We start from the raw sequence: 21192 nt of genomic DNA on the forward strand, positions 1-21192 counted from the left end.
GGGATCGCTAAATAGCGCAACACTTATAATCTAGCCCTACGTAGGTTGGAGTTTGAGTAAGAATGTAGGGAATGATTTAACTATTACTACAAATACAAATACATTTTATAGCAAAGTATCCTTATTCTTTAAAGAACAAAAAATCCAATTTTTATTTTCTTTCATGATTCAGATAGATTATACATTTTTTATCAACTTTCCAATTTTCTTCTGTTATCAATTTTGATTCATTCTCTTGGTATCCTTATTGGTATCCTACTGGGTGCTAGCTGAAGACATCAGTAAGCCAATGACAAGAGACATATATGCAGCCACCAATTAGCTGCTTGCTCTAATTCAACAAATTATTCCAAAAGAACAAATCAATTTGGATAGTAGAAGTAAATCGAAAAGTCGTTTAAAATTGTATGCTCTGGGGCCAATCTATCAAGCTCCGAATGGAGCTTGATGCCCCGTGTTTCTGGCGAGCCTGCAGACTCACCAGAAACAGCAGTTATGAAGCAGCGGTCACAAAGACCGCTGCTCCATAACCTGTCCGCCTGCTCTGAGCAGGCGGACAGACATCGCCGGAAATCAACCCGATCGAGTACGATCGGGTTGATTCACACCCCCTGCTGGCAGCCGATTGGCCACGAGTCTGCAGGGGGCAGCGTTGCACCAGCAGCTCTTGTGAGCTGCTGGTGCAATGCTGAATACGGAGAGCGTATTGCTCTCCGTATTCAGCGAGGTCTGGCGGACCTGATCCGCACTATCGGATCAGGTCCGCCAGACTTTCATAAATAGGGGCCACAGTCTGAATCATAAAAATACAATATCCCTTTACACAAACATAGTGGCAAATCTAGAGCTGGCATGAAGCTAGGGTGAAATCACACAATTGCCCCTCACACCTATATGGATGTTGCATTCTGTCAGTGATATATATAAATCTGAGTGAGTGAAATAATATTTTCAGTCTGCCTTTCCTATTGTTTTTTTATCTAGCATTAAACCAGAAAGTGTCACTTGTGGTCTTTCCAAACCAATGTACATTTACGCTCTAGACCAGGGGTAATCAATTGTGTCTCCCCAGAGGTGTTGGAACTACATTTCCCATGATGCTCAGCCAGCTGAAATGTTGGCTGAGCATCATGGGAAATGTATTTCCAAAACTTCTGGAGATCCACAATTGATGACCCCTGCCCTAGGCAGTTGCTTTATAGGAGTTAATGTACAGTCAGTTCTGTACAAGAAATCACTCTTTTGTACATTAAACAAGAATTAATATTGTCACAATGTTACATCACAGTGTTTATTTTATCTGTTTATATATCTACAGGCTGGTATCGAGATCAGTAATAACCTCACATCTTCCCTGATCAGTGTCTGCAATTGGAGTCAAAAGGTGAATCCATCAAGTGACTCAGACCCAGAGCATGCAGATCTTATCCTCTATGTCACCAGGTAACCATAGCTTCTCAATTAGCTAGAAACATTGTCTTTAGGGAAAAAAAGTGTTTACTGTAAGCTCTGGCATGGATATAGTACTAAAAAAGTCTTCCATGCAAGAGAGCAGCACTTAAACATGTTGAGAAATGTTGAACTTAATCTATATAAATTTAAATTAATACAACAGTATGAGTGGTGTATTTCATGCTAGTATTCATATGCTGATTGTCTGTTATATGATTTATTAGTTAATAAGTATTAGCAAGAAATACCCATCAGCCAATGAGGATTAGTCAAAAGTATGCCTCATCCCTTGTGCATTAGTAGTAAGTACACCCCATCCAATGAGAATCAGTTTGAAGTACACCTCAGCCAATGAGCATTGGAGGGAAGTACACCTCATCCAATGAGTATTAGTAGGAAGTTCACCTCATCCACTGAGTATGAAGTACGGCTCAGCCAATTAGAATTAGTATTAAGTACACCTCAGTCAATGAGCAATAGTAGGAAGTACACCTCAGCCAATGAGAATTAGTATTATGTACACCTCAGTCAATGAATATTAGTAGGAAGTACACTTCATACCATGTGCATTAGTAGGAAGTACACCTCTGGTAATGAGAATTAGTAGGAAGTACACTTCATCCAATGAGAATTAGTAGGAAGTACACCTCAGCCAATGAGCTTTAGTAGAAAGTACACATCAGCCAATGAGGATTAGAAGCAAGTAACGCTCAGCCAAAGACACCTCAACCAATATGAATTAGTAGGAAGTGCACCTCAACCAATAAGCATTAGTAGAACGTACACCTCAGCTAATGAGCATTAACAGGAAGTACAAATCTGATCTTTTGTTGCAAAGCATAACTAGCTAGGCTCAGGATCAGCAATATACTGCTGGGAGCTAGTTTCTGATTGGTGACCGCATATATATGCCTCTTGTTTGGGTAACAGTGATCATAACATGGTAACAGTGATCATAACATGGTCACATTTGAAATCTATTTTCAAATGCAGTGTTTTAAAGGCTTAACTAAGACTTTTAATTTCAAGAAAGCAAAATTCAACGATTTAAGGAAATCATTAAATAATATAAATTGGGACAATGTATTTTCTAATAAAAATACAGAGAATAAATGGATAATATTTAAAAATGTGTTAAATAAATATACATATCAACACATACCATATGGTTATAAAAGTAAAAATAAAAAAACAAAGCCATTATGGCTAAATAAAAATGTGTTAAGAGAAATTAGGAAAAAACGTAGGGCATTTAAATTATTAAAAGAAAATAGTACAGACTCAGCATACAATATTTATAAGGAATGTAACAAAGCATGCAAAAAAGCAATCAAATTAGCCAAAATTGAAAATGAAAAATTAATTGCTAAGGATTCTAAGTCTAACCCTAAAAGGTTCTTTAAGTACATAAATAGCAAAAAATCTAAGAAGGATAATATAGGTACATTAAAATGTGTGGAGGGTAGCATGATAAATAATGACAGGGAGAAGGCTGAGGTACTAAACCAGTTTTTTTCTTCAGTATACACAAGAGAAGAACCATTGAATGATACTTTTGAACATAATAGAACATGCCAGTCCATACCACTAACTGGGTTTTGTTTAGAGGATATCAGGAAAAAACTGGAAAATATTAAGGTAAATAAAACTCCAGGCCCAGATGGAATACACCCAAGGGTGTTGAGGGAACTTAGCACTGTTATAGACAAACCTTTACTCTTAATTTTTCAAGACTCATTATCCTCAGGCATGGTACCCCAGGATTGGCGTAAAGCTGATGTGGTGCCACTCTTCAAAAAGGGAAGCAGGGATGATCCAGGAAGCTATAGACCAGTTAGTCTGACATCAATAGTGGGGAAGATATTTGAAGGGATTATAAGGGATTATATTGATGAGCATATTCGTGTAAACAAGATTATGAGTTCTAATCAGCATGGCTTTAGGAGAAATAGATCATGTCAAACTAATCTGATTAGATTCTACGAGGAAGTAAGTCAAAATATAGATAAAGGGGAATCAGTGGATGTGATATACTTAGATTTTGCAAAGGCATTTGATACAGTGCCACATGAGAGATTAATGCACAAAATTAAGGGACTGGGAATAGCTGAAAATGTTAGCTCATGGATAAATAACTGGATAAAAGATAGGGAGCAACGAGTAGTAGTAAATGGATCATACTCAGATTGGACAAAGGTAATCAGTGGCGTCCCCCAGGGATCAGTACTGGGCCCTGTTCTTTTTAATATTTTTATAAATGACTTGGAGCAAGGATTAAATAGCGACATCTCTATTTTTGCAGATGATACTAAGTTAAGTAAGGTCATAAGGTCAGAGCAGGACGAACTGTCTTTACAAAGGGATTTGCTAAAATTAGAACTATGGGCAAGTGAATGGAAAATGAGATTTAATACGGAAAAATGCAAGGTTCTACATTTTGGAAGTAAAAATAAGCAGGCTACGTATTTTTTAAATGGGACAAGACTTAGCCAAACACAGGAGGAAAGGGATTTGGGAGTAGTAATAGATAACAAGCTAAAGATGGGTGCACAATGCAGGGCAGCGGCTTCAAAGGCTAATAAGATACTAGCATGTATTAAAAGAGGTATTGATTCAAGGGAGGAAAGCATAATTCTGTCATTATATAAAGCCCTGGTAAGACCTCACCTTGAGTTTGGAGTGCAGTTCTGGGGACCAATTGCTAAAAAAGATATTGCAGAACTAGAAAAAGTTCAGAGAAGGGCCACAAAGCTAATAAGGGGATTGGAGAAATTAACCTATGAGGAGAGGCTAGCCAAACTGGGTCTGTTTTCTTTAGAAAAAAGGCGCTTGAGAGGTGACATGATTACTTTATATAAATATATTCAAGGCCCATATACAGAGATGGCAGAAGCTCTGTTTATTCCAAGAAAATTGTTTCTGACAAGAGGTCATAATTTAAGGTTGGAGGAAAGGAGATTTAATCTCCTGCAACGGAAACGTTTTTTCACTGTGAGAGCAATAAAATTGTGGAACTCATTACCAAAGGAGGTAGTGAATGCCAATACCATAGATACATTTAAAAATAGTCTGGATAAGTTTCTGTATACTAACAAAATTCATGGATATGATTGCTAGTATTAAATGGGTCACATTTTAATGGGGTTATTTAAGCTTAACTGGAGCTTTTTGTAAGTATTTTAGATTTGTATAGGTTGAACTCGATGGACTTCAGTCTTTTTTTCAACCTTATCTACTATGTTACTATGTTACTATGTTGTCATTGACTCACCCAATGTGTGTTTAGCTAGCTCCCAGCAGTGCATTGCTGCTCCAAAGAATAACAAGAGAACGAAGCAACTTTGATAATAGAAGTAAATTGGAAAGTTGATATAAATTGAGGGTTTTATGCAAAGTGAAACGCATATAATGCTGCGCATTACATTAGAAGAGGAAACTTCTCGTACTCACATTGATAGTTTTCCTAAAGTTACTTGATGTTCAGATTAACACATTTTTAAGCTCTGTACAGCTGATCAGAACAGAAGTTGCATTGACTGAGCGGGACAGCGCTGTACCTTGAGTATGTAGGTTCGTACATCAACAAGGAAACTGTCTAAATATGTTTTTAAAAGCTGAATGAGGTAAACCATAAATCACCAGATATCTACATCTTGTTGGCAAAAATAAAACATGCATTTTTTTAAATTTGGCGTTATCAACATCTGTGTGTTCTTTGGATTTAGAAAGAGGAAAGATAAATGTCCAGAATCACACACTCAATTTTATAAAAAGATTTATTAAAGAGATAGTCTCGTCAAATTTAAACTGTTATGATTCAGATAGGGCATGCAATTTTAATCAACTTTCCAATTTACTAATATCATCAAATTTGCTTTGTTCTCTTGATATCCTTTGTTGAAAGCTAAACCTAGGTTGGCTCATATGCTAATTTCTAAGCCCTTGAAGGCCACCTCTTATCTCAATTCCTTTTGACAGTTTTTCACAGTTAGACATCGCTAGTTCATGTGTGCCATATAGATAACTCTGTGCCCACTTCTGTGGAGTTACTTATGAGTCAGTACTGATTGGCTAAATTACAAGTCTGTCAAAAGAGCTGAAATAAGGGGCAGTCTCCAGAGGCTGAGATGCAAGGTAATCACATAGTTTAAAAGTATATTAATATAACCGTGTTGGTTATTCAAAACTGTTGAATGGGTAATATAGGGATTATCTATCTTTTTAAACAATAAAAATGTTGGAGTAGACTGTCCCTTTAAGGGAACACATATAAAAGATAAGTAGACAAATTAACAATTAAATGATTAAAAATCTATTAACAAAAACATTGGTCATATAAGCATCAGTTTTCCCAACAGTAAATCATTATCTCACAACAGCAAGAGTCCCAAAAGCTTTCTAGCATGAATTTTGTCAAATTTCTGGATTAATACTTTTTTACAGTATGCGTAATAGTAACAGAATATATCATTTCCTTCTTAATATGAGGAGAGTCCACGGCATCATTCCTTACTGTTTGGAAATACTGAACCTGGCCACCAGGAGGAGGCAAAGACACCCCAGCCAAAGGCTTAAATACTCCCCCTACTTCCCTAATATTCCAGTGCCAAGGGAACAAGGAACAGTAGGAGAAATATCAGGGTATAAATTGTGCCAGAAGAGAAAACCTAATTTTAGTCCGCCCATCAGAGTATACGGGGAGGGCTGTGGGCTCTTCTCATACAGAAGGAAATAAAATTATCAGGTAAGCATAATTTATGTTTTCCTTCTTAATATGAGGTAATCATATTAATATCCAAGTCATACTTTGCCTTTCTTCACAGGAGGTTGGCAGATAAGTGTCAGAAGATTTGGAGTAGTTCCTTAGGAAGGGTATCTACCCTTTTAAATGGGACTGGAGTTTTAAGAAGTCTTGTCAGCCTCTCAGTGAGAGTTTTGACGAAAGTTAGAGTCTGGCGATGTAGGGAGAATCTTTTGGTGAACCCATCCAGACTCGTATTAACAGCTCCTAAGCAATCAGTGTTGATGAGTTTCACTGCCTGCTTCCATCACTCAAGTCTATGTCAGGAGCAATGCTACAAGACTGTCACACTTAAGAGGCTGTGTTTCTATTCCACGGCATAGATTCCGTTAAGATCGTTTCATTTTTTACACATATGATAATGCCATAATGTGTATGGAATCAAGGCTTTATATCTCCTGAGGGAGATTATTGAACAGTTGGGATTAATCACATAAATTTATTTGATTATGCTGCTGCAACATGTGTGAGATGTTTTTTGGGCTCAGGCAGATGTTGGAACATACAGGTTTTTACTTTCGTTTTTAGAGCTGCGCAACTTGAAATGTTTGGTCCTGCATTGCGCACCATGTGACCGTATGTGGGCACACTTTATTTCCTCTTTCCTGACCATGCTGGTTACCAGAGAAGAAGAGTTTTCTCTGTTTTGCATCGGTCATAGGAGGTGGTGAGTGCCCCAGCCATTGGGTGTATAAAAGTGCTGTTTTTTCTTATATATAAATAGTCTGCTTTGAAAGCGCAAGCTATGGAGGATTATGATGCGTTAGAGGGTACTCCCTCTTTACCTAAGTCTAATACCTGTCTATATTGTGAGGAGGCTACAGTATACCCGCCCGCTCAACTATGTTTCACATGCCTTGATAAAGTAATCATGTCAAAGAAGGTTAATATGTTTGATACCACTGAGCCATCCACCTCTGAGGAGTCTCCGTCCCATGAGGTGCGCACCCTACAGTCATCTCCTAATACACATGCAGCTTCCCGTAGCACTCCTAATCCTCCATCTGGAGGGGGCCTTTTACCGCCAGACTTTACTGCGCAGTTACAAACGGCGGTGTCTGCGGCATTTAGTGCTTTACCTCGCCCTGCTAAGCGCAATCGAAAGGTCAAATAATGCTATCCTTCCCAGGGGTCATCAACTAGTTTGTTGGCTTTATCTGATACAAGATTATCCGATGATGAAGGCGCCTCTGATACTTCAGAGGGCGCACTTTCTGGTTCAGAGTCTGCTGCCTCTAAACCTCCAGCTGCGGAGGAACCAGACTTTAGATTTAGGATTGAACATTTACGCTTTCTGTTAAAGAAAGTTTTGGCTACATTAGAGGTTCCAGAGCCCAAATTGCTTGAGGAACCTTTGATTCCTAAATTAGATAAGGTCTACAAAGACAGGGTTGTACCACAAACTTTCCTGGTTCCTGTAAAGATGGCAAGCATTATTAAGAATAAATGGGAAAGGATTGGTTCTTCCTTTTCGCCTTCGTCTTCCTTTAAGAAATTGTTCCTGGTCCCGGACTCTCAATTGGAGTTGTGGGGTTCCATCCCCAAGGTGGATGGCGCTATCTCCATGCTTTGCAAACGCACTACTATCCCGCTTGAGGATAGTTCGTCGTTCAAAGAGCCCATGGATAAGAAGATAGAAACTCTATTAAGAAAGATGTTTCAACATAGGGGATATTTATTTCAACCTGCTGCGGTTGCTGGAGCGGCTACTTACTGGTGCGACTCGACGTGATCCAGGAAAGAATTAAGGCCTTAAGGGTTGCTAAGTCTTTTATTTGTGATGCAAATATGCAAATTATTCGCCTGAATGCTAAGGCTTCAGGTTTTTCTGTTCAAGTCTGTAGGGCACTCTGGCTGAAGTCCTGGTCTGAGGACATGACTTCTAAGTCCAGACTTCTTTCCCTCCCCTTTAAGGGAAATATTTTATTTGGTCCACGCCTGGAGTCAATTATCTCCACGGTTACTGGAGGAAAAGGTGCCTTTTTACTGCACGTTTCATCCGTATCTTGACAAAGTCCGATTGGATAGGGACGAAATGCACATTGAGAATCTTTACCCACTCATCAGTCCAGCTGATCAGGCTCTACATAGCACCCTCTTTCACACTCGGTTGCATACAGCTGTGGTGGGAGAAAACTACGGAGAACCTTCGACATCCAGCATGGACCAAAGTGATTTTATCTACTCCATTATGAAATGGTTTTTATGCTACCACTGTTTTTATTTCTTGTAAGTTGCCATCTGGAGTGTGCTTACTTTCTGTATCATAAATAATCTGTACCTGAATTGGGCTGCACTTGTCTATTCTCTCTTTTTCCAGAAAAGAGAGAAGCCTTTCTGGGGTGCATGAGGGATCTATCCTCCCTAGGAGTCATTGTCCCGGTACCTCTCGCAAAAAGAGGTTTGGGATACTATTCAAACCTTTTTGTGGTCCGAAAGAAGGAGGGAACTTTCCCTCCAATTCTGGACCTAAAGTGCTTAAACAAATTCCTATCTGTCCCCTCGTTCAAGATGGAGATGATAAGGTCCATCCTTCCCTTAGTTCAGGAAGGACAGTTCATGACCCCTATAGATCTGAAGGATGCTTACTTTCACGTTCCAATCCACAAGGAACATTTCAAGTCCCTAAAGTTTGCGTTCCTGGACCAGCACTTCCAGTTTATTGCACTTCCGTTTGGTCTAGCTACTGCTCCAAGAGTTTTTACGAAGGTTCTAGGGGCTCTGCTTGCATTTGCCAGAACCAGAGGTATAGCAGTAGCTTCATACTTCGACGATATTCTGGTTCAAGCACCATCTTGTCATCTGGCGGAAGACCATTCAAAATCTCTTATTCCCAGTACCAGGGTGGAATTCCTGGGTACTATAATAGACTCCATATCCATGAGAATATTCCTTACAGACCAGAGACATTATAAGCTATCTTCCACTTGTCTTGCCCTTCAGACCTCCTTAAGGTCCTCTGTGGCTCGTTGTATGGAGGTGATTGGTCTCATGGTGTCCAGCATGGACATCATTCCTTTTGCCAGATTCAATCTCAGACCACTACAGCTGTGGAATGGCAATCATTCAGATCTGTCTCAACAGATTTCTCTGGACAACTGGTCGAGAGAATCGCTCTCCTGGTGGCTCTGTCCAGATCACCTGTCCCAAGGGACATCCTTCTTGAGATCATCCTCGGAGATTGTGACTACAGACGCAAGTCTATCAGGATGGGGAGCTATTTGGGGTGCCAGGAAGGCACAGGGCCTGTGGACTCGAGAGGAATCCTTCCTCCCGATCAACATTCTGGAACTTCGGTCAATCTTCAATGCTCTGAAGACTTGGCCTCTTCTGGGTTCATCCCAGTTTATCAGATTCCAATCAGACAACATAACCTTGGTGGCTTACATCAACCATCAGGGGGGAACGAGAAGCTCCCTAGCAATGAGGGAAGTATCTCAGATTCTGGAGTGGGCGGAGGCCCACATCTGCTTCCTGTCAGCGATCCACATTCCGGGTGTGGACAACTGGGAAGCAGATTTCCTCAGCAGAAAATCCTTTCATCCGGGGGAATGGTCTCCATCCCGATATGTTTGCGGAGATTTGCCACAAATGGGGAACGCCGGAGATAGATCTCATTGCATCCTGGCTCAATTCCAAGCTACCCAGATATGGGTCGCGGTCCAGGGATCCTCAAGCGGAGCTAATAGATGCATTAGCAGTGCCTTGGAGGTTCAATCTAATCTACTTTTTCCCACCGTTACCACTTCTTCCTCGTGTAGTGGCCTGCATCAAGCAGGAGCAGGCATCAGTGATATTGATTGCTCCATCATGGCCGCAAAGGATGTGGTTCGCGGATCTGGTGGGGATGTCCTCATCTCCTCTGTGGAAGTTACCTTGTCGCAGGAATCTGCTGGAACAGGGTCTTTTTGTTCATCAAAATCTAGATTCTCTGAGGCTGACTGCGTGGAGATTGACCGCTTAGTCCTAGCCAAGAGAGGTTTCTCTGAGGGGGTTATTGATACCCTCATTAAGGCTTGTAAGCCTGTTACTCATTGCATCTATCATAAGGTTTGGAGAGCTTACTTATTCTGGTGTGAAGAATGTGGTTTAGCCTGGAATAAGATTAAGGCTGCCAGGATATTTTCTTTTCTCCAGGAGGGTCTGGAGAGGGTCTGGAGAAGGGCCTTTCTGCCAGTTCCCTGAGGGGACAGATTTTGTCCCTATCTGTTTTGCTGCACAAGAAGCTTGCAGAGCTCCCTGATGTGCAATCTTTCATTAAGGCTGATTAGGATCAGGCCTGTATTTAGATCTAATGCTCCACTTTGGAGTTTGAATCTTGTTCTTAAGGTTCTGCAATGGGCTCCGTTTGAGCCTATGCATTCGGTTGACATCAAATTGTTGTCCTGGAAGGTTCTTTTTCTATTGGCTATTGCATCAGCACACAGAGTTTCTAAAATAGCTGCCTTGCAATGTGAGCCTCCTTATCTGGTGTTCCACACTGATAAGGCTGTCCTACGTACCTGCTTGGGTTCTCTTCCTAAGGTTGTGTCTGATTGCAACATCAATCAGGAGATTGTGGTTCCTTCCTTGTGTTTTAATCCTTCTTCTTCGAATGTTTACTTCATAATTTGGATGTGGTTTGAGCTTTGAAGTTTTATCTTCAAGATACTAAGAATTTTAGACAAACTTCTTCCTTGTTTGTTATCTACTCTGGGAAGCGTCAGGATTTGAATGCTTCTTAAACTTCCTTATCTTTTTGGTTGAGGAGCGTTATACACTTAGCTTATGAGTCAGCGGGACTTAGACTTCCTCAGAGGATTATGGCTCATTCCACTAGAGTGGTGGCTTCCTCTTTGGCCTTTAAGAATGAGGCCTATATGGATCAGATTTGTAAGGCGGTACCTGGTCCTCCTTACATACTTTTTCTAAATTTTACAATTTTTACGTTTTTGCTTCAGCCGAAGCAGCTTTTGGGAGAAAAGTTTTGCAGGCTGTGGTGCCCTCAGATTAGGATCCGCCTCTCTTTTACCCCTCCCGTTATCATTCAGTGTCCTCTAGAGCTTGGGTATAGTTTTCTCAATAGTAAGGAATGATGCCATGGACTCTCCTCATATTAAGAAGGAAAACATAAATTTACCTGATAATTTCATTTCCTTCTGTATGAGAAGAGTCCACGTATACTCCAATGTGCGGACCAAAATTCATTTTTCTCTTCTGGCACCATTTATACCCTGATATTTCTCCTACTGTTCCTTGTTCCCTTGGCAGAATGTCTGGTGTATGAGGGAAGTAGGGGTAGTATTTAAGCCTTTGGCTGGAGTGTCTTTGCCTCCTCCTGGTGGCCAGGTTCAGTATTTCCCAACAGTAAGGAATGATGCCGTGGACTCTCCTCATACAGAAGGAACTTAAATTAACAGGTAAGCATAAATTTATTTTTTCTAAACCGAGAATAATACATAGTTTATAGATGTTACCAATGTTACTTATTTTCTTTAAGAGTGAACTTTGAAACTAGGTTAATAGCATCTTTAAATGTCAAGGCCTTTTTGGAAATAATGAAGTACAAACCCTATCGTGATGTAGATGACAAAACCTAATCGCATTTTTTTTTTTTGCATGTGAAGTGACATAACATATTCAGATTATAAGTCCTCCATGACCTTTACATTTCATTACTTTAGTTGAGAAGTAGATCTCTGGATCTCAGAGTTTGATGAGCTATTTTAATGAAACCAGAGAAGCAAGTATACTAAAGTCATCTTCATTGTCTCTTCACCCTTTGCGAATAACGTCCTTGGTTCTTATTTCATTTCTTACCTCAGGTTTGACCTGCAGTTACCTGATGGGAATAAACAAGTACGAGGTGTCGCCCAGCTGGGAGGAGCTTGCTCATCTCAGTGGAATTGTGTTATTACAGAGGACACTGGTTTTGACTTGGGAATAACCATGGCACATGAAATAGGACACAGGTTAGACAGTAATTTAATGTGTTAGAATTTTGGACTTCCTGTGCTGTGGTGAGGTACAGAGAAGGTATGTACTTTGTTATATCAGTATTCTATTTCTTATGTGTCTACCCCACCACTACTTAAAGGGACATTCCAGCCAAAACTGGAATCCTCATGGGTGCATCTCAGTTATGAATAGAAGCGTTTTTGTAATATACACATATTAGCATAAATGCTTCTAATAAAACCTATAGCTGTTTCAAAGGTGTATTTACGTATGCACTGTGCAGAAGCATTTTAAACACAACAGTTGCTCAGAGAACCTAAGGTGTTTGTACCATTTGGTAATGAATTTGTTCATTGCTGACATGATAAAAGCCCCCACTGGTGCTCTGAGCAGCTGCTACATGATTTAGCCACTAATAAACAAGCGTAACCCAGGTTCTGAACCAAATATGGGCCAGCTCCTAAGTTTTACATTCCTGCTTTTTAATAAAGATAGCAAGCGAACAAAGAAAACTTGATAATAGGAGTAAATAAGAAAGTTGCTTAAAATTGCATGATTTGTCTGAACCATGAAAGAAAAAAATTGGGTTTAGTAGCCCATTAAGGACATTCATTTATTTAAAAGCAAACATGTTGATAAATTACAAACACAAATTTGTGTATTCCCATCCATAATGCTTAGACATGCCAGATGCCAGACTCATTCATAACGGCTTCAGACACACATAAATATTTCAATATATATTTCAAAATTAAAAGCCATTCTAGGTCTATAAGGCAAAAGAGACACAAGTAACAAACGTATTGCTTTAAATTATTGCAGCTTTGGTATAAACCATGATGGTACGGGCAACCACTGCAGCAGAAGTGGGAATATCATGGGAGATGATGGAAACCACAACAGTGTCCATCTCACATGGTCTGAGTGCAGCAGGAAGCAGTTCCTCACATTCCTCAGGTATTTGGGGTGTATTTAAGAACCTTCCATCCAAGTAAAACTCATATAACTCCTCTGTATTTCTGAGACATGACTATTCCTATGTAGAGTTATGCTCCAGTAATTACCACTTTCTGTTCATGGTCCAATTTTGTACCTCTCAGTAGGGGCCAATCAGACTGTATTGACGACTTGCCGGAATTGGAAAGCAGTATTCCTGGCTGGAAGCCTGGTCTGTATTATGGTGCTGATGAGCAGTGCCAAATCGCCTTTGGAAGCTCTGCCCTGGCTTGCACATTCGCCAGAAATGACCTGGTATGAAACATAAGGTTTAATTTAGCCACATTTAATCCTTTACCATATAGTTTAGAGTATTTTTATGCTTAAGACACAGGGAGTAAAGTAAATATTAGATGCTAACAACATTGAATGCACTTGAAAATGAATTTAAAATATAAATAAAGCATTGGGTGCACTATAAATAGCACTGCGGAATCTGTTGGCGCTCTACAAATAACCGATAATATTAGTAATAATAATATAAATAGTCACAACTATGTAGTATGTTGAAACGGTGTCACAAAAAAAGTGTCCAATTCGTCCAAAACTCATGAGATGAAGGTAGATTCTCCTCTAAAATCCAAAGTGCTAAAATAATGTGTATCTCTAAACCAAATATATATGCAACACATTAATTGTCCATCAATACCAACTGCCTGTTCTTCAAATGTAAAGCCAATGATGCCTATTTATTAATGTGCGAGTGGACAGTTTTAGTGAATATCACATATCAAATGTTGCTTACAAAAAAGTAATTGCTTCTGCTTCAATGTTCCTTATCTTTAAAGGATACTTGCAGCGTCCTGTCCTGCCATATTAGTCAACAAGATCGTTCTAGCTGCAACCGGCTCCTTGTCCCTCTTCTTGATGGCACCGAATGTGGAGAGAACAAGGTACATGTGGGTTTGAAGCTATTTTATAGTGTCTATGACAACTATATACTGAGAGACGGGTGACAAACTAATCTTGAATCAAGCAGCTGGGGGGGGGGGGGGGCACTGAATATTTGATAAATGTTGTCATAGGAAATTAAGATATTCAGGTGAAACAAGTTATTCAACCAGCTGAGTCTTTGTAAGAGAAAGAAACATCTTTAGCATGTACTGTATATCAGAATAGGTCCAGAAATATAGTAACTCTTACAGATTAGGTGGTGCTACTGTATTGCAACATCTATAAACTATGTTTCATTCTCACTGTCTGAATTTTGCTTGTACTTTTATCATGTGACAGCCATCAGCCAATTACAGACTCCTATACATATACAATGTGAACTCTTGCACTTGCTTAGTAGGACCGGGTGCCTTCGAATGTGCAATTTAAAAAAAACATAGAACACAGCTATAATAGAAGTAAATTGGAAAGTTGATCAAAATTGTATGCTGTAAATTTGATTTTAGTATCCCTTTAAATAAGAATAGAAGTATGGAATTATTAAATAGCATTTGATGACCATGATTGTAAGTAAAAAAAAAAGTTAATTTCTTTTAGGAATCCACCTTGATCCGGGCTCAAATGTCTATTAAAGATGAGCGGTTTAGCAAATAGATCTTTCTCTCTTGCAGTGGTGCCACAAGGGTCGATGCAGCTCACTGGTTGAGCTAAATCCTGTATCTGTGGTCCATGGGACCTGGTCAAGCTGGAGCGCGTTCTCGCCTTGCTCTCGCAGTTGTGGGGGAGGCGTGATAGTAAGGCGAAGACAATGCAACAACCCCAGGTGAGATTCTGACCACAAGATATGCATCTCTGCCATGCTGAACTTTTAATACTCAAAATAACATACTATCCCAGGAAATTTTTACACAATAGAACACAGGGTATTTTATTCATATTTCTATTTTTAATTTTTTTCTATCTGTTATCTTATAGACCTGCATTTGGTGGACATTTCTGTGAGGGACCTCATCTCCAGGCTGAAATGTGTAATATTCAAGTAGGTTTCTAGCTTATGTATTTATTCTACACAGTAAATAAGGGTATAGTGGTGGCTTTATATAAAAATGAGACTCTTGACTGAAGATAATGCCTTTTAAAGGTACAATAAGAACATTATATATATATATATATATATATATATATATATATACATATATATGTATATATATATATATATATATATGTATATGTATATATATGTATGCACCTTTGTCATATACCATATCATGTCATATACCAAAACACTTTTTATACATTTAATTTAATAATAAACATATATATTACTGTTGTGCGCTATTCTGAGAACTGGCTCTGCGATTTCAATAACGTGCCACTTGTAATCTAGACCTTACTGTTTGATGTGTCAATAGCTTTGTATTTTTAGTGTGCAAATATTCAGGACACTGAGGTCCCTTCATCCAGTTAATTGCTGACATGCCACAATATAAATAATTAACTATTTTTAGGCTTGTGTGACAACACAGCTGTCTTTCATGACAGAACAGTGCTCGTCTACAGACACCAAACCTCTCGACCTCGCACCTGGGAGTCGCACCTTCTACAAGTGGACCTCTGCCGCTGGCTTTGCATTTGGTGGGTGGATATTTTTTAACAATCAGAAACATACCTCCATAGCTTGGTTTGGGTTTGCTTTTATTAACATGTTAAAATACCTTACAAAAATGTGTTAATTTTTTTCGATGTATAATATAATTATATATATTTAACACAATAGGGGCGAATTATCAAGCTCCACCTGCTCTGAGGCTGCGGACATCAATCGGCCCGATCCTATATGATCGGGCTCATTGACACCCCCTGCTAGCGGCTGATTGGCTGCGAATCTGCAGGAGGCAGCATTTCACAAGCAGTTCACAAGAACTGCTTGTGCAATGATAAATGCAGACAGCGTATGCTGTCGGCATTTATCAATGTGCGGCAGACATGATACGTTGCATCGTATCATGTCCGTCCACACTTTCATAAATCTGCCCCATAGTCTAGAATGTTTAGTGAAGAAACAAATATATCTCTAACTGGGTTGGAAGACTTTGGTAACCTTAGAAATCATCCCGTTGTTTGTAGGGGATTCCCTCTGCCAGCACATGTGTCGGGCACAGGGCAAGAATTTTATGGTGACTCGTGGGGACAGTTTTTTGGATGGCACTCGATGTGAGCCGGATGTAGGGACCGATTCTGCACTAAACCTGTGTGTAGCTGGGAGCTGTAAGGTAATGACAGATATGAGAATGGCTTCCTTAGATGTAGTGCTGAGAAATATTAACTCCCTGATCTATTTCCAAGAAGTTGCAATAAATAGAATCAAACAGTTTTTTTATGCAGTATAGGGAATATTCTGTGGGCTTTGTTTTGCAGGCTTTTGGCTGTGATGGTCTCATGGATTCTGGGAAGGTGAAAGACCAGTGCAGTGTGTGCGGAGGAGACAACAGCACGTGTATAAGAGTCAGTGGTTCATTCTCTGAGGGGAAAGCAGGAAGTGAGTTACTGTAAATATACAATCAATCCCATTTAACTTTATATTCACCTCATGTTTATGGTAAAGTCTCCAATTAAACATGTTTATGACATAACTAATTATACTGTTCAACTAAAAAATATTTTAATGTCTCCTTACTAAAAAACTGAATATGACTTCAGAATTGTTTTGTAAGCTCTAGTTTTCTAGATACACTATTTGTGCTTCATTAGTAAAGTCATAGTGGAAAGCAATTTTAAAACAATCTGATATTTTCTTAAAACACCATAATTGAAAGTTGTTTTCATTCAACCAATCACAAATAATAACACAAAACAAAAAACTTACAGCAATTGAAAGTCCTATCGGAAATAGTGGGCTATTCACAAGAGCACCTTCTCTTTGCTTGTCGCTTGTAGTCCTCTTCTGGAGCATCTCTTGTCACTGTCCAACAGTAGTTAGCAAGTATAAAATTGTTCCACCCACCCTTAGATCTTCGTTCCATTGCTAAAATGTCTTGGTGGAACCTCTCACCATGCTCATCACTCACTGCGCCACATTTGTCAGAGAATTAGTCCAAATGAGAGTCGATAAAGTGGGTTTGAGTGACATGTTGCAGCCTAATTGATGATACTTTTCTAGAAGGTTGTTTGCAAGCTCAACATAGTTTCCAGTCCTTCGGTTACCCAAGAAGCCATGCACAACACCTTTAAAAGCCTCCCAAGCCGCTTTCTCATTACCCTTGAGGACTCACCCAAAGTTTTCATCCACAATAAGTTTCACGAATTTGCGGACCAACAAAAATTCCTTTCTTAACTTTAGCCTCACTCAGCAGTGGAAATGTTCCTCTCAGGTACCTGAAAGCTACAATTACGTGGCATTCTGGCTTTTAAAGTAAAGCATAATCACAAAACTGAAAACAATGAAAGGAACAACACTCTTACCTTCACTTTATGCAAGTTATGCAATAAAAAAACACATGGCCTACAGTGACTCATCATTCCTGTAGTCAGGTGTGCCAGGTTCCTTACTAGGCCGCTAGGAGCGCCACACCCTATACTCTATACCCATACCCTACATTATCATTAATCGGCTATTTCTCAGAACTTAGGAGCTGAGAGATTTAAAAGTCATATTCGCTTTGCCCATGCTGAAATCAATTAAGTAAGTATTTGCAAGTCAGAAACAATTTCATTTATAAGAATAATAAAATAAACTAAAAAAACTTTGATAAATCAAGATAATGAACAATATCTTATTGCTGAAAACAGTTTATATATCATAGCCTTATACTATGTATTTCAACCATCGAATACGAGAGCTGGTTATTTTTGTTACAATAAACCTAAAAGACAAAACAATGCAAAAATGTCCTATTGGTAAAGTGATTTAAAGGGACCAAAAAGTGAAAATTAGGCACATATAAACTTTTCAAATTACTTCACTTTTAGATTATGCACATTTTCTGAGAAAGCAAGTACAAGATTTCACAATATATATTGTATATATGAGTCTGTAATTGGCTGTTGCCTGTCACATGATACATGGGACAGGGAGATGAAAGGAAACATTGAAATTGTCAGAAAAAATCTACTGCTCATTTGAAATTAAGAGTAAATGTTATCACATAGTTATTTTATTATGCATTTGTTGGTTATGTAATTCTATTGTATTTAATAGTTTGTTAATTAGACATTGTAGTCTTTTTTTAATGAAGTGTTCTAAAACATTAATTGGATTCAGTTTTAAAGGGTCATTAAATACTAAATACATTTTATGCACCTCCCTCTAATTATGTGTGCCGCCATTTTGAGATGCACTGAAATGTAGTGATTAAACATGGCAGGACCCATAACTAGAGGGAAGTGGGGAATAACCTTAAAGGGACATGAAACCCATATTTTTTCATTCATGATTTAGAAAGAGCATGCAATTTAAAACAATTTTCTAATTTACTTCTATTATCTAATTTGCTTCATTCTCTTGACATTCTTTGCTGAAAAGCATATCTAGATTGGCTCAGTAGCTGCAATATAGTTTCCAGTGGTTGCACAAAGATGCCTCGTGTGATTGGTTCACCCATTTATATTGCTATTTCTTCAACAAAGGATGTCTAAAGAATGACACAAATTAGATAATAGAAGTCAATTTGAATTAGGCTGACCATATTTCCTTGAGACAAAAACGGGACATTGAGATGTCAAAAACGGGACGGGGTTAATATTCTTTATTCATAGGGAAAAAAGTAAGATTTTAACAAAAGTTAACTTTTATGACATGAATTTAAACTATTGAGCCAGCAATTTTCCTTCAGTGACAGAAGAACTCATACAAAAATTTTTAGGTAGACGTAGAGCTAGAGGGGGACTGTATGTCATCATGATTGTACCATGAATATATGTTACATGGACATGGTGGAAGAACTGAGAAAAATGTGGAAATATATAGTTACTTGATAATGATAACATCTGTACAACCAGCACTGCAGCAGCATAATAATCAGCATAATTAATGATAATGACAATTAAATTGATTGACAGGCACAGACACTGGTCTTACCTTGGCCGTGCACAATTCTTGCAGAAGTTCAGAACTTAGACAGTTGATCTACTTCCTTGTCTTGATCACTAGGGGGGCGATCCGATATACGGCGTAGTTTGCGGCGCAAGCGAGGGAACCCGCGTCGCCCGCAGTTTCAGCTCGCAACTCGAGCTATCCAATATACGGCGCCGTCAGATGCTAACGTGCCGTAAGTCTGATAAACCAGCGATGTCCAGAAATCTGCGTAAGTACAAATTTCTGGCGTCGCCAGTGACTTGCGCCACGTTAGAAACTGCCGGCGCCTACAAAACCTAACTAAAGTATGAAATCACCCGCACTGTCTAACACGCCTCCTAAACATAGCCCGACACGTCTAACCCTCTATCCGCTATCCCCCCTCACTATCCTAACAATAAAAAAAGTTATTAACCCCTAAACCGCCGCTTCCGTACCCCGCCGCCACCTAATAAAGTTATTAACCCCTAAACCGCCGCTCCCGGACCCCGCCGCCAGCTATATTAAATCTATAACCCCCTAAAGTGAGCCCCTAACACCGCCGCCATCTACCTTACCTACCCCCTAAAGTGAGCCCCTTCCCCACCGTCATCTATATTAAATTATTTAACCCCTAAAATACTAAACTATCCCTACCACTAAACCTAAGTCTAACCCTACAAATAGCCCTGAAAAGGGCTTTTTGCGTGGCATTACCCCAAAGTAAACTGCTCTTTTGCCAGCTCTTAAAAGGGCTTTTGGCGGGGCTTTGTCACAAAGTAATCAGCTCTTTTGCCTACAATCTAAATCCCCCTACACCGCTGCCACCTATAATAAATGTATTGACCCCTAATCTAATCCCCCTACACCGCCGCCGCTGCCTATATTAAACACATTAACCCCTAATCTAATCCCCCTACACCGCCGCCAGCTATATTAACTATATTAACCCTAATTATATTAGGGTTAATATAGTTAATATAATTATTATATTATATATATTAACTATATTAACCCTAATTATATTAGGGTTAATATAGTTAATATCGTTATTATATTATATATATATTAAGTATAATAACCCTATCTAACTCTAACATCCCTAACTAAACTCTTATTAAAATAAATCTAATATTAATATTATTAATGAAAATATTCCTATTTAAATCTAAATACTTACCTATAAAATAAACCCTAAGATAGCTACAATGTAATTAATAATTACATTGTAGCTATTTTAGGGTTTATATTTATTTTACAGGTAACTTGGTATTTATTTTAACTAGGTACAATAGCTATTAAATAGTTAATAACTATTTAATAGCTACCTAGTTAAAATAATTACCAATTTACCTGTAAAATAAATCCTAACCTAAGTTACAAATACACCTACACTATCAATAAATTAAATAAACTACAAATATCTAAACTAAAATACAATTAAATACACTAAACTAAATTACAAAAAAAACAAAACACTAAATTACAAAAAATAAAAAAAAAGATTACAAGATTTTTAAGCTAATTACACCTATTCTAAGCCCCCTAATAAAATAATAAACCCCCAAAATAAAAAAATGCCCTACCCTATTCTAAATTAAACAAGTTCAAAGCTCTTTTACCTTACCAGCCCTTAAAAGGGCCTTTTGCGGGGCATGCCCCAAAGAAAACTGCTCTTTTGCCTGAAAAAAAAAACACAATACCACCCCCCAACATTACAACCCACCACCCACATACCCCTAATCTAACCCAAACCCCTCTTAAATAAACCTAACACTACCCCCCTGAAGATCTCCCTACCTTGTCTTCACCCAACCGGGCCGAACTCCTCATCCGATCCGGGCGATGTCTTTATCCAAGCGGCAAAGAAGAAGTCTTCATCCCGGCGATGTCTTTATCCAAGCGGCAAAGAAGAAGTATTCATCCCAGCGATGTCTTTATCCAAGCGGCAAAGAAGAAGTCTTCATCCCGGCGATGTCTTTATCCAAGCGGCAGCAAAGTCTTCTTCCATCCGGCAGCATCTTCCATCAAGCGGCATCTTCAATCTTCTTTCTTCGCT

The 21192-nt window shown here is 38.9% G+C and overlaps 1 protein-coding gene across 1 annotated transcript in view; it reads left to right on the forward strand.

Annotated features, from left to right (window-relative positions):
* ADAMTS13 (ADAM metallopeptidase with thrombospondin type 1 motif 13) overlaps positions 1 to 21192 on the forward strand; it is a 121212-nt gene that overhangs the window by 38720 nt on the left and 61300 nt on the right. Inside the window, exons 7-16 of the mRNA XM_053695397.1 lie at positions 1319 to 1443; positions 12058 to 12204; positions 13013 to 13147; positions 13291 to 13441; positions 13975 to 14079; positions 14752 to 14903; positions 15056 to 15119; positions 15589 to 15715; positions 16208 to 16353; positions 16499 to 16619. Coding sequence (XP_053551372.1) covers positions 1319 to 1443; positions 12058 to 12204; positions 13013 to 13147; positions 13291 to 13441; positions 13975 to 14079; positions 14752 to 14903; positions 15056 to 15119; positions 15589 to 15715; positions 16208 to 16353; positions 16499 to 16619 — 1273 coding nt within the window. The remainder of the gene's footprint in view (positions 1 to 1318; positions 1444 to 12057; positions 12205 to 13012; positions 13148 to 13290; positions 13442 to 13974; positions 14080 to 14751; positions 14904 to 15055; positions 15120 to 15588; positions 15716 to 16207; positions 16354 to 16498; positions 16620 to 21192) is intronic.

This window comes from Bombina bombina, chromosome 12 (assembly GCF_027579735.1).
Source record: "Bombina bombina isolate aBomBom1 chromosome 12, aBomBom1.pri, whole genome shotgun sequence".
Lineage (NCBI taxonomy): Eukaryota > Metazoa > Chordata > Amphibia > Anura > Bombinatoridae > Bombina > Bombina bombina.